Raw genomic sequence first — 14,269 nt, forward strand, 5'->3', positions numbered from 1 at the left:
TGTGCACTTCCCACATCAGTCTCTGAATCAGCAGGGGTCACTGTAATAGGAGGAAACATTCTCACATGCACAAAAGGCAATCTGCTCATGTCCCTGACAACCAATTAATTACCAAATCTTATATCAGACATTTTACCATATCAGAGAGGTGCAGCCCAGAGATGCTCAGGGACCTGCTGTCTGCCAGCAGCTCAGGAAGTGCCTGGTGGGCACCACGCTGCAGATGCCTCATGAACCCAAAGCCAAAGGAGAAATCCTGGTGGGTGCTTATGGTCTTGGCCCCACGCGGGCATCATTGACCAGAGTGGGCACTGTGCAGGGCAGGGCACCCACAGGATCTTCATGGGGATTCCCAGTCTGATCAGGAAACATGGAGAGTGACAGGAAAGGAGACTCCCCCAGAGGGTTACTGTGGGTCAGGGGGAAGAGTGAGGGTCCTGCTCCCAGGAGGGCTTCTGTGGCATCCAGGGAGGGGAGCTGTGCTTTCCTTCATATTTCCACGTGTGGGCAGGGGGAGGGGGATGAGCCTTGAGGTGTCAGTAGTCAGACATCAAAACAGAGCCTGAGGATGTATTAAACTGAAAAGTATAAAGTATAGGGGGAGATAAGAGGTCATTATGGGTAGGCATCAACCTGGGTCTGCTGAATGTAAAAGAAAGTTCATAAGAAAGCAAGGAATTATAATAACAAAATAATGCAAGTAATGGAATTAGCAAGGGGTGTGACCCAGTCTCAGGAGGAAGCTGTCTATTACTCATGGTCATGAGCATGTCCTCAAGGTCCTGCATCAGCTGTGCTCATTCAAAAGTCAGAGTATTCTGATAGCCCAGCTTGAGGGGTTGTGTGGCAGTAGACTTCCAGGTGTAGAAATTTTAAATTGACACTTTAGTTATTGACATGAGCTGAAGTTTGTTTCACCACAAAATTTCACATCTTGAATCCTAATGCCCATAGTGATGGGTTAGGTGATGGGGTGTTTGGGAAGCACTGAGGTCAGGAGGTGAAGCCCCATGAGTGGGCTCCGGGCCATCATGAAACAGCACTGAGGAGGATGCGCTTCACCTTCCTCTACATGAGGTCACAGGAGGGACATCACCCCAGGAAGGAGGTTCTCCCCAGAGAACCCAAATTGCTGTCACCTGGGATCAGGATCGCAGACCCCACAGCTGTGAGAAATAAATATGTGCTGTTTATCAGCCACCCCGCCTGTGGGTCTTCAGTACAGCAGCCAGAGCAGAGGATGACCCTGGTGACCCGTGAGCCGAACACACTCTCCGGGTTTCCCCATCAGCACTGCTACTTAACATTCCCGATAAAACCCCTTCAGTGAGGTCAGAGGATTTTCTCTGATGTTCCTCCCAGGGCACAGAGTGATCTCCTCACCTGGAACAGAAGCTGCAGGAGCACAAGGAGTAGGAGCCCTTTCAGGGGATGGTCATGCACGGTGGGTCACAGGGGTCTCTGGTAAGGGGAGGACAGCACCTGCTCCCCACCCACCCTGGTGTTGGCCTTCCCTCCAGGGCCTCCAGCTTCTCAGATGGGATCCACACAACCCCTCATGGCTCTGACCAGGGGAGATGACTGATCCCTGAGAAATCCGCAAGACCTCCTCCAGGCAGACCCTCAGGGATGGACTCTCCTGACCTGTGTTCTGGGGTGGGAGGGGATTCCTCCCTGCTCTGGGCCAACCATCATGTGATGACATCTAAGGGGTGAGTAATAGTGAACAGGGTTTTGTATCAGGGAAATGGACTGGGACCATGCACCCAGGTAGGTATTTGGGGGCAGAGGATATGCTCAATAAGTAGATTTGTGAGGGTCACAGCCCAGAGAAGTTCCACTGAATCCTACTGTATAATCATGAGGACATAATGCCCTCCACACACATACACCACCCAGCTTGTAAGAGCAGATTGTGCTGCAGGTGCCACAGGATGCACATGTTGTCTGCACAAGGGGACTAGGGGACACCCAGAGAGAACAGTCAGCAAATCAGGGGCAGGAGAGCTGTGCCTCTGCAACCCCATCAGCTCCAGACCCAGCTCAGGCCCCTCTTCTCGGCCTCAGACCCTTCCTCTCTCTGTCCCCTTGGTGACTCTGCCAGAGGTCCCCTGTCCTCACTGGATACATGGGGCATCAGGTTTCCACCAGACACACAGACCAGGAGTGAGGAGGTGAGGGTCCTGCAGGGACCTGGCTGGTGCCATTCTTGGGGACAAAGCAGCGAGTCTGACGCTGGGCCAGATGCCGGGGCCTGATGCCCATGGACAGGGTGTCAGGGGGGAGGTGACGAGCAGGAGGAGCCCCAAAGATGGGCAGAAGTGAGTCCCTCATGGTGGCCAGGAGTCCTGCAGAAGTAGGGCATCCCTCATGAGCTGGACTCACTCACCTGCCCTGGCTGCCCCTCCCCTCAGGTACCCCGACAGTGCAGCCTCCCCTGAGTCAGCTGGATGGGAGCTGCCTCACCCTCTCCTCAGTGTTCCCCCTCCAGGCCTCTGTTGCAGGGGAAACAAGGCTGCATGGGCCCTGACTGGACCAGGAAGAAACAGGGCTCCATATCTATTTGAGGGACAATGTGTCCCACTGTCACTGGGTGTCTGCGGGGTCCCAGGTGCTGCAGGAACAAACACATGGGCATAAACGTGCTATTCTGTGCTGTGGAAGGTTCAGTGTGGTTCTGATGGAGAGAGGAAGTCACTGTCCCCAGGCCTAGAGTTAGTGTGGGGTCACTGTGCATGTGCTAGACACAGGGAGCATCAAGTCTGGAGTCAGCAAGAACACCACCTTCTATCCTTGTGTTTTGTGTGTGTGTGTGTGTGTGTGTGTGTGTGTGTGTGTGTGTGTGTGTGTCTGTAGACATGCAGTGGGCTATTGTATGAGGTCAGTATGTGCAGATGCATTCAGGTGGTACCTTGTGCAGAGGAGCCTCAAGGAGACTCTAGGCCCCAGAGCCCTGAGTGTCTGGACTCCTGGTGTGTGTGGACTGTCAGGGCCTCTGGCAGCTCCAGGGAAGGGGCCCCCTGGGGGCATGAACTCCCCCTGGTCTCTGTGCAGAGCATGTGAGTTTAGTAAGGCCCCCTCACTGCTTCAGGAGACCATGTCAGTGCACGTGGTGCCCTGAAAGAGCACCTGAGGGAGGACAGAGCCATGTACACTGGACTAGAGGTGCTGAGGGAAATGGCCTGGGGGCCCAGACAGGACACGCACTGCAGGACAGGGGCTGGGAGGCAGTGGGAGCTGGCTCCCCAGGACAGGCCTACATCCCTAGAGCAGGTGCAGGGAGTGAGAAGTGCTTCCCACCTGGGGCCTGGCACTGATTTCCCAAAGAATTTCATCCAATTTAAAGATGCACACAGACAGCTGGTGTGAGCTACAACATCCTCTCCTATAAGAAGTGTTCACCCTACGTGATACAGTCATGGAAAGCAAGGGACCAAGCAGGCATTTCCAGGGCTTCTGAGTAGGAGGAGCTGAAGGACAGGGAGGGATTCACTCACTGGTGCAGCATTTTGGGGACACTGAGATCCTAGGAGTAAGACACTCAGATTTCAGATGCCAGCACAAGGTCACGGGGTGTCCATGCCACTCAGGGAGGGCTCACAGGGACCAGGACCTTCCGTGGTGTTTGGCCCCAGTGGGAGGTGCTCTGTCTTCACTGAGCTCAGGGATGTGACCAGGACACATATCTGCAAACAAGATCTGGTACTTGGGGTCTTCACCTCCATGAGGATGGTCCCTGTGTCCCCTATATTCTCGTTCTTAGGTAGGGCCCAGCCTTCAGTATAAAGTGTTCTGCATCATGAATATGCAAATGAGCTGAGGTGCACCAGGTTAAACATGGGCATGTCTGTGCCCCGAGAGCAGCACCGCATCCTCCCTACAGAGACCCTGAGAGCACCGCCAATCTCTATGGACTGCAGCTGGAGAGTCCTCTTCCTCCTGGCACTGGCTGCAGGTGAGGGGCTCCCCATTCCATGGGCTGAGAGGGACAGGGCCAGTCAGGGGCATGTCATCCCCTCCCATGTCCTCTTACACGTGTCCACTCCCAGGTCCAGCTGGTGCAGTCTGGGGCTGAGCTGAAGAAGCTGGGGACATCCGTGAAGGTCTCCTGCAAGGCGTCCGGATACACCTTCACCAGCTACTATATGACCTGGGTGTGGCAGGTCCCTGGACAAGGACTCGAGTAGATGTGACGGATCTACCCTTTAGACGGAGACACAGACTATGCACAGAGGTTCCAGGGCTGAGTCACCCTGACCAGGGACACGTCCACGAGCACAGCCTTCATGGAGCTGAGCAGTCTGAGAACCGAGGACACGGCCGTGTATTACTGTGCAAGAGATACGGTGTGAAAACCCACATCCTGAGGGTGTCAGAAACCCTGAGGGACAGGGGGTGCGCTGGGCTGAAGAGGGGACAGGGGACGATGACTTCCTGACTTGCTCAAACCTGATCACGAAGGATACAAAGCATAAAGATCTCAAAACAGAAAACTTACAAGAATAAAAAGAAGACACCCAAATGCAGCAGTGCTTTCTTTCTATTGAATGTGTAGGAAGGCCCATGAGTGACTCAGAGTAACTCAAATCTAATTCAAAGCTCTCACTCTCTACCTCCGATGAACTGCAGATTTTGTGGGAATCTGGACATTCTCAAAGAAATTGTTCTGCACACAGGAAGAAGTGAGGTCTAAGGATAAATTTCCCTGAATTCTATAACCACCAGAAAATTCAGGTTTTACATGATCCTCAATTGTCCCATAGATGTTGGGGACAGTCCACCCTACATCACACCCTCCAACCTACAATCAAACTGAAAATAGAGGATTGTGGCCTGAATTTCTTAGTGGGCACCCATGTGGGTTTCTCCAACATCTGCCAAGGGACCTGCCTCTCCCCATCAGCTCTCATGGCATCTGCACTCTTGGGGCCTCAGGGCACCACTACCGTGGATTGAAGTGGGCACCATGCAGGGCAGGGCACCCACAGGACATTCACAGGACATCCAGTCTGATCGGGAAACATAGAGAATGATGGGAAAGGAGACTCCCCCAGAGGGTTACTGAGGGTCAGGGGGAAGAGGTGAGGGTCATGCTCCCAGGAGGGCTTCTGTGGATTTCGTGACACACCGGCATCCAAGGAGGGGAGCTGTGCTTTCTATCATATTTCCACGTGTGGGCACAGGGAGGGGGGATGAGCCTTGGGGTGTCAGCAGCCAGACGTCAAAACAGAGCCTGAGACTATATTAAACTGAAAAGTATAAAAACTGGGTGGGAGATAAGAGGTCATTATGGATGGACAACAACCTGGGTCCACTAAGTGTAGAAGTTCATGAGTAATTAAGGAATTCTTATAAGAAAATAATGGAAATAATGGAATTACCAAGGGGTGTGACCCAGTCTCAGGAGGAAGCTATTACTCAAGGTCATTAGCTTGTTATCAAGGTCTTGCATCAGCTGTTTTCATTCAAATATCAGAGGCCTCAGACTCCTCAGCCTGAGGGGCTCTGCTGCAGCAGACATCCAGGTGTTTGGAATGTTAACCTGATGCCTTAGTTAATGATATGGGCTGAAGGTTTGTGTCCCCAAAATTTCACATGTTGAAACTTCATGCCCACTTCGATGGGTTAGGAGGCGGGGTCTCTGGGGAGCACTGAGGTCAGGAGGGGGAGCCTCAGGGATGGGCTCAGCGCCCTCATGAAGCAGCACTGAGGAGGCTCCCCTGCCCCTCCCTCCATGGAGGCCACAGAAGGGTCAACCACCCAGGGAGGAGGTTCTCCCCAGTCCCCCAACCTGCTGGCACCTGATCCCAGATTCCCAGACCCCACAGCCATGAGGAATAAATTCCTGTTGTTCAGAAGCCACGCAGTCCGTTTACCAGCACCCAGAGGAGAGGGAGGTATTGGTAAGCCATGAACCCAAGCACTGACTCTCTGGGGTGGTGCAGTGACATTTGTTGTCAGTGTTCCAGAGAAAAATCCCTTCATTGTGAGTCATGGGTAATTTTTATTGGATGTTTCTCCTGAAAGTGAGCTTCTGAAGAACAAGGGGTGTGACCCCATACTGAGAGCTGTCACATGTGCATGGGGACAGGTGCCTGGGGGGACGTGAAGCTGCATCCATGAGGTGGACCTCTGTTCATGTACAGCTGGAGCCATCAGATCCTATACTGCGGGTATTTGCCTGATCCGGTGGTTTTCCAGTAAGTGGCTCAGAGAACTGAGGCTCTTGTCATCACTGATGGTTTCTGTTAACATGTTTCCATCTCATCAGAGATCAGCCTCCAGGTTACCATGAACAAGAGTCCTTGAGCCTAACCTTAATTACGCCCAAGTGTCTATGGACACTTAGTGAAAAATTTCTTCTCATATTTGAGTTTCTTCATTACCAATGTTGGCAACCGAGCTTCCAAGAACATGTAGATAATAAAACCAAAACAAACAAAACTGGTGACAGGGGAATTTCATTGATTCAGCAGCAGAAACTCTCCTGAAGCAAACACACCCCAGCAGCAGTGCCGTCCCTCTGCGCACATTGTCACACGGTCGCTCACCGAGTCCTACAGACTCCACGCTGCAGGCCTGAGGACCCCCTGTGCTGAGACCAGACTCTGCTCCCTGTCCATCCCCTGAGCCCTCTCCAGGGGACACAAGGCATCAGGGGGAGGGTCCCATCTCCCCAGCATGAGAGCCACCTGCCCCTCTAAGTCACCCCAGGTCATGGTGGCTGATTCCCCTCAGTGTCCTCATCACTGGGGACCTTCAATGGCACCTTTCCAGCTTTACCCTTTGTCTTTTCTATTTCTAAAAACCCTTCTGTCTTTATTTTTCTTCTTTTTTCATCTTCCTACTATTGTAACATGACCTAGTGTCCAGCCACAATCACCATGAATAACGTCCACAAATGTCACCAGCATCTCAGAGACCCATGTACCTGTTTCTCCCTTCCTGGGGATGAGCTCTACTTGAAACCCACCAGCACCCCTGTGAACCAATGCCCACCTACCCTGTTGTCTCTTCTGTCTGTCCATGAACCCTGTCTGTCCAGGTGCCCCCACCTCCTGGAGGCAGGATGGGCCCTTCATGTATGTCTGTCCAGTTAAGGCCCTGAGAGCAAATGGACACTTACAGACCCACATGGAAGTGGAGGTGGGGGCCTCTTCCCCTCATTCCAGAGCAGCTCTGCCCATGTTCCCAGGTTCCACAGTGGCTCTCAGGGGCTCTCAGGATCACCGGAGGCATCTAAGGGCTCTGGGGTACTGAGGACACCCAGGGGTGCTCAGGATATACCAGGTGCTCATGACACCGTCGGACACACAGGATAAACTAGGGGACATTGAGACTCCAGAGGGTGCTGAGCACCCACAGCTCAGAAAGTAGCCCCATGAGCAGGTGCACAGGAAGGCTGCTTCCTGCCAGAGTCTGTGGTTTCCTCTGCATCTAACCGCTTCCCATGGAAACCCTCTGTGCACCTCATGCTTTAGGAACTGGGCATTTCTGGCTTAGGATCTTTGTTGTGATGTGTGGTCACTTTATCACATGCACCAAATCCAGGGGTTCAGCTATGGAGGCAGCAATGGGTGCAGGGGTCCCAAGCAGAGGCTTGAGGATGCTCAGGGACCTGGTGGGAGTTTTCCAATGAGACTCTGGGTGGGAATCTTAGAAAACCACCAAGGACAGTCTGAGGATTGGGGTGACACCCAAGGCATCCAGTCCAGGGTCTGTGGCCTGAGGACCTGGTGGCATTGACATATGACCCTCCTCCTCAGAAAGTATCTGGCTCATGCTCTCTGAGCCTTGCTCGCATTGCCCCCACTTTCTGTGAATTAGTGTCTTTCTTTGCTAAACTGTGTGGCCACATCTCTGTCTCCTGCTCCCTGATGTGGCTTCAGGGGTGAACCTGTGGCTCAGGCCTTACCTAGGCTTCAGCTGTGACCTAAGTTGGGGAGCCCTCAGCACCATAAAAGGCCGATGGGACATCCTCACCACTCTTGCCCCTTAGAGCCCATGTAGAGGGACGTGCCTGGTCCCTCCACACGTGGACCCTGGGTAAATGCAGTGGTAGGTAGAGGCCAGGAGGAGGCCGGATCAGTACCTTTAAAGTGGGTGCAGGCCTGTGAGGCTCAGCTGTCCTGCAGAGGCCACCCTCATAGTGGGGTTGGAGGGTGGGAAAGGGTGGTGACTGAGAGCTCAGGGGTTGGGACATTGGGCAGTCTGGGCTCCATTGCCCCACAGGGCCACACTGTCCCTCCTGAGCCACAGCAGAGGCTTCTGTCCCCTGAGCACATCGTGTCCCTCAGTCCTGCTCTGACTGAACCTGGAACACCCCAGTTTCTAGGACACACCCCGAGTCTCAGGGAAATGAGGTGGTGGACTTTTATGACATCTGCAGACCCCCTTACAGGGACTGTGGGTGACTGTTGGAGACAACAACTGGGAGAGACAACCCAGCCAGGTGGCCCAGCTCTGACCATGGCCGTGGTCAGTTTATATGACACCTGCACATAGAAGTAGGTCTCTATCAATCACGGGTTGTCTTTGCCTTTTATTCTGTGTCCCCTAAAGCAGTCAGAAGGACTGGATTTAACTGGCCCGGGTTCTTTATTTGGGCAGCAGCTTTGCGCAGGGAGAAGGCAGGGGGCTGGGCGGTGCTGGGAGGTGGCAGCTCCCGGAGCTCCTCTGACCCGGAGGGACGGGCAGAGGCTGTGGAGGGAGGGGGTTTCTGACACTGTCCCGCAGGCCAGGGAAGGTCCCAGAAATTCATGGGGGTGTCTTTGAACAAAGTGTCCCTTCAGGGACCCCCTCCATCTCCCAGATCCTGCAGTCACTCCCAGGGACAGATGGCAGCACTGACGGCTTCAGCAGGAGCAGAGGGTGGGCATCCGGGCACCGCTGTGGGGAGTGTGCCCAGTGTGTCACGCCATGAGCCACGTGCAGAACAGCCTCAGGCCAGCACAGCGTCCATGGGTTTATTTCAGACAAAATGGCTTTACTGATCACTTAGATGGGAAACACAGGCAGCCTTGAGGTCTACAAGCATTCATTCCAAATGCCTTATTGCTTCAGTTTCCTCAAGCTCACGGCCCAGACTTGGTTTCCCCTTAAGGAATTGTGAACAGTACCCTGATAGTTCCTAGCCCAAACTCACTGGCGCCTCAGCATTAAAGCTCCCTCTGGGCATCCATTTATGTGGATTCTCCAAGATGAGATCACCTGTGAAGCCCCATAAAGATCTTGGACACCTGGGTGTGAGGAAGGAAGGGGTGGGGGGTGGGGAGGAATCCCAGGGACACGAGAACACGGGTTTATCCCCTCGGGTTGTAGTGATGCTGGTGCATAGGAACATCTACATCACAGACAGTGATGTAAATGTAACGATGTGCATTCCCTGGGCGTGGCACCTCAGCAAGGTGGGGTAGGGAACCATGGATATCAGAGGGCAGGAGGGCTAGAGAGTTAGATATGGACCCAGAAAATGTTGGAGCCCTAAGCACAGGTGTGTGAGCCTGGCTTTCTCGGTGTTCTATATAGGACTGCAATGCAGCAAATCCCGCATTTCCACGCAGGAAGGGCGTGAAAATCACTGGGAATGTGGCAGCTCTTCCCTGGAGGTGGACTTGGGAGCAGTCGGGGCCACTGGGAGGAACACAGGCCCTCACCCCTGGGGTCATTCCACCAGACATGGTCTCAGGGAAACCTTCCAGCACCCATTTGCAGTCTTTATGCAATTTTTAGATCTATATAAATGAATATCCTTTCTAATGTCCATACGAATGTCTATACGAATAACACTAATTTTTGCACTAGTGTATAATAGTCACTCATTTCTATCAATACACTAAGACACAATGAAAATTCATATACTTTGAAAGCATTTCAATGTGTTAATCATCTCTAACACACACCCCTGCTTGGGGGCTCTACCCACTCTGCAGACGTCCAGCCCCAGGGCTGCTATCGAGTCAGAGCTCATGCAAATGGAGCCCTCCCTTTGCTGATGAAGAGCAGCCCAGCCCTGACCCTGCAGCTCTGGGAGAGGAGCCCCAGCCCCAGGAGTCCCAGGTGTCCCCAGTCGGTCATCAGGACTCAACACACACGGCTCACCATGGAGTCTGGGCTGAGCTGGGTTCTCCTTGCTGCTCTCCTAGGAAATGATGGATGGGGAACAGGAGACCCTGGGGGTGTGGGCGATGTGACTGGGGATCCAGTGGATGTGTGACAGGTGCCTGACCAGGACGCCTCTGTATTTGCAGGTGTGCAGTGTGAGGTGCAGCTGGTGGAGTCTGGTGGAGACTTGGTGCAGCCAGGGCTATCGTTGACACTCACCTCTCTGGCCTCTGGATTCAATTTCGTTAGTAATTACATGAGCTGGATCCACCAGGCTCCAGGAAAGGGGCTTCAGTGGGTCTCAGCTATTAGTAGTGGTGGAGGCAGCAAATACTACACTGACTCCGTGAAGGGCAGGTTCACCATCTCCAGAGACAATGCCAAGAACACTGTGCATCTGCAAATGGACCGCCTGACAGACGAGGACTCAGCCCTGTATTTCTGTGCAAAAGACACAGTGAGGGGAAGACCCTTGCGAGCCCAGACACCAACCTCCCTGGAGTACACAGTAGCAGCTGGGCAGCAGGGGCTCAGGACACCAGGGGGCGCTGAGGACCCACCATCAGAGGGACGCAGCCCCAGGAGCAGGTGCACATGGAGGCTCAGGGTGGCTTCCTGTCAGGGTCCGGGCTCCCTCTCCACGTGGCAGCTCCCCCAGGGAACTTCTGTATGTTTATGTTCCTTTGCTCACTCCTAACATCTCGCAGAACAGAAGGTTTTCTTGTTTTCCTGCTGATTGGAGCTCTTTTCACCATTGCACCAAATGTTGTGTGTCCCTCAAGGAGGCATAAATGACCCTGGGTGGTCACCAGGGTGGGAATCCCGAATAAGCTCAGGGGTCACTGGTGGGGGTTTCCAATCAGGCTCAGGACAGAGCCCTCTGAGGGATTCCCTGATTCACACAGGATGTACAGGTTTCATGAGAGCCAGACCAGGCTAGGCCAGGGTCAGGTGCTACAAATCCTTTGGGAGCTCATGTCTGACTCTCCTCCTGACCACAGTGGGCAAATCAGGCCTGGCTCTCACTTTGAGCTCATTTTCTTTCAAATCCATTTCACCATCTTTATTTGTTTTCCTGCTTTTCCCTTTGCTGCCTCTGCTCCTGAGTTTAAAGGATGTGCTGCCTCTGTCCTAATCTTCAGGCTCAGAGTCCTTACCTGGAGCTCAGTTGTGGCACCTGCAGGCTACAGGAATTGTTGGAAGGATGTTGTCTCTCACTGTTGCCCAGGACTCCCCTGCTGTTCTCTGTGTGGTCAAACTGAGAAAAGCCAGTGACAGCAGGAGCCCAGTGGATGTACCTGCTTGGTGACAGTGGGAAGTGAAGAAGAAATGACCTTGTGCTATTAACATTATCACTTTGTCACCTGTTAACCTGGGCTCCAGTTGGCCTATAAATGATCCTCCCTCATGGGTTTTGTGCTGTGGGGTGGCAATTAGGGTGCAGGCCAGACTCACCCAAGGTCCATGGGGATGGGCATCAAGAAGGCCAGACTGGACCCCCAGGAAGCTGAGCTGCTGTTCACCAGCCAGGACACCTTGTAGGGCCCCAACCAAAGCTTTCCTTCAAAGGACCCCCAGGTAACCCACAATAAACCAGTCACAGACTGAGACAGCTCATAGGATGTGCAGCTGCAGCACAAACTATGGGACAAACTTCAGGAGCAGCAGTGGGAGGGCGGCCATGATGGTCCTTGTTCCTGGAGGTTTGAGGACTCACTTAGAGCCAACCCATTGTTTCCGTATTTTTTCATAGGAAAACCTGGTTATGCTGGAATATTGAGGATGATGAGGAGAAGCAGGCATGCCATCTGCATACAATCTAGGTCAGGTTCAACTGCATTTATTACAAGGTGCCGGGGGGAGCAGGCAGACCATGAATACTGCTTAACAATGGCCCTCGGCTAAATATTGACATCATTCCTCCAAGTTCTACCTTCCAGAAAACACGGGTCACAAATGCAACTCCACCAACTCTACATCAGTTCATAAGGAGGAATGCTTTCCTCCAGTTCCAAACCCTGTTCTGCTCTCCATCTCACAGCACTATCAGAATGGCCTCAGCAAGCAATGCCCTTAACATCCTTTCAGAATAACATGATTGCTAGGGAGAGAGAAGCCATCTCTGCAGCTCCGCTCTTTGTCTCTGAGTCTTACCAGAATCACACCCAACAACCTGTCCATGGCAACATGGGCTTGGTGTAACATGCCCCTCACTCCCTTCCATCACATTCCCAGTTCCCGATCCCTAAGCAGCATCCACAGAGTAAAGACAATTCTGGCATCTGTTACTGAGAAAATCTGCCACAGAGTGTGTATTACTGGATATGAGTGACGTGGGGTCTTCGAGCTCCATGGTTTCTACCTGCAGCTCTTCCCTGAGGGGACCTTCAACCAGATGAGCCTAAAGGGGACTAGAGGCCCCAGGGTCCCTAAGAGTCTGGACTCACAGTGAGTGTGGACAGTGTCAGTGCCTCTGGCAGCTGCAGGGAAGGGGCTCCCTGAGGTGACATGAAATCCCTCCTGGGTCACCCTGTGGGGTATGTGGGTTTAATAAGGCCCCCTCACAATTACAGGGGATGATGGAGAAGCATGTGTGGCCCAAGAAAGAAAATGTGAAGGAGGACACAACCACTTAACACTGGGCTAGATATGTGGAGGGAAATGCTTCGGGTGTCCAGACAGGACCCTCCCTGCATGGTGGGGGCTGGGTGCAGGGGGTGCTCAGGACACGTCAGCACAGGGCTGAAGCCCCAGGAGCAGAGGAACAGCAGTAGAGGAAGGATCTCCTCTCAGAATTGTGGGTTTCATTGCAGGAAAAAAATCTAAAATAATAGATGGACAAGGAATGCTGAAGTGTGTATTATGGCAGAAGTATCCGCCAACTCAGTGAGCAATAAAATCACATTCAAGAGGGCATTGCTGGGCCTTCTGGGTGCCTGAATGGGAAGAGCTGGAGGGCAGTGGGCTTGTTAAATTAATAGTGCAGCATATTCAGGACAATGATCCAAGGATAAGACATTCCAATATCAGAGCCCAGCACAGGCTGAGGGGGTCCCTTGCTTGTCAGGGTGGGCTCACAGTGAGCAGCAGTTTCCCTGGATGACTGTCCCACAGTGGGAGTAGCTATCTCTGCCCTGAGTTCAGGGATGTGACAGGGACACGTATCTGAAAACAAGGACTGGAACCCGGATGATCCTCACCCCCCTTAGGATGGTCCCTGTGTCCCCTACCTGCTCGTTCTCAGGTAGGGACCAGCCTTCCCTATAAAGTATTCTGCCCCATGAATATGCAAATCAGCTGAGGTGTGCCAGGGTAAATATGGGCATGTCTGTGCCCCGAGAACATCACCCCACCACCGCACCCTCCCTACAGAGCCCCTGAGAGCACCGCCCCTCACTATGGACTGGAGCTGGAGAGTCCTCTTCCTCATGGCACTGGCTGCAGGTGAGGGGATCCCCAGTCCCTGGGATGAGGAGGGGACAGGGCCAGTCAAGGGCATGTCATCCCCTCCCATGCCCTCCCACAGGGGTCAACTCCCAGGTCCAGCTGCTGCAGTCTGGGGCTGAGCTGAAGAAGCCGGGGACATCCGTGAAGGTCTCCTGTAAGGCATCGGGATACACCTTCACCAGCTACTATATGCACTGGGTGCGGCAGGCCCCTGGACAAGGATTCGAGTGGATGGGACGGATCGACCCCGAAGATGGTGGAACACGCTACGCACAGAAGTTCCAGGGCCGAGTCACCATGACCAGCGACACATCCACAAGCACAGCCTTCATGGAGCTGAGCAGTCTGAGACCCGAGGACACGGCCGTGTATTACTGTGCGAGAGACACAGTGTGAGAACCCACATCCTGAGGGTGTCAGAAACCCTGAGGGACCAGGGGTGTGCTGGGATGAGGAGGGACAGGGGACAATGACTTCCTGACTCCCTCAAACCAGATGAGGGAGATAAAGGGTAAAGATCTCATGGCACACCAGTAATTTGGAGGAATGATGTAAGAGTCCAAATTTACTGCAAGGAAGATGCAAGCAATGTTTTTTCCCTGAGGAAACCTCGTCTGGACTCTCTGTTTTGCGGGGAACATGTTAGGGTCCCCAGGGCACTTTTAGTGAGACTGTCATCAACCGAGAGTCCTAGTGAGGAAGCTGCATGAGGAGCAGA

At 53.3% G+C, this 14,269-nt stretch overlaps 1 long non-coding RNA gene and 1 gene segment (V, D, J or C); one reads left to right on the forward strand and one right to left on the reverse strand.

The window, feature by feature from the left end:
• Nucleotides 1–3,865: 3,865 nt before the first annotated feature.
• On the reverse strand, nucleotides 3,866–13,832 carry LOC130679439 (uncharacterized). Its single transcript, XR_008992377.1, has 3 exons — nucleotides 13,725–13,832; nucleotides 4,044–4,129; nucleotides 3,866–3,963 (listed from the first exon to the last, which is right to left on the reverse strand). It is a non-coding gene; the product is annotated as an uncharacterized LOC130679439 (long non-coding RNA).
• Nucleotides 3,869–14,038, forward strand: LOC118919451 (immunoglobulin heavy variable 1-46-like). The segment is given in 2 exon segments: nucleotides 3,869–3,955; nucleotides 13,631–14,038. Coding segments are annotated over 2 exon segments (363 nt in total).
• The last annotated feature ends 231 nt before the right edge of the window (nucleotides 14,039–14,269 follow it).

Source organism: Manis pentadactyla, chromosome 11 (assembly GCF_030020395.1).
Source record: "Manis pentadactyla isolate mManPen7 chromosome 11, mManPen7.hap1, whole genome shotgun sequence".
Lineage (NCBI taxonomy): Eukaryota > Metazoa > Chordata > Mammalia > Pholidota > Manidae > Manis > Manis pentadactyla.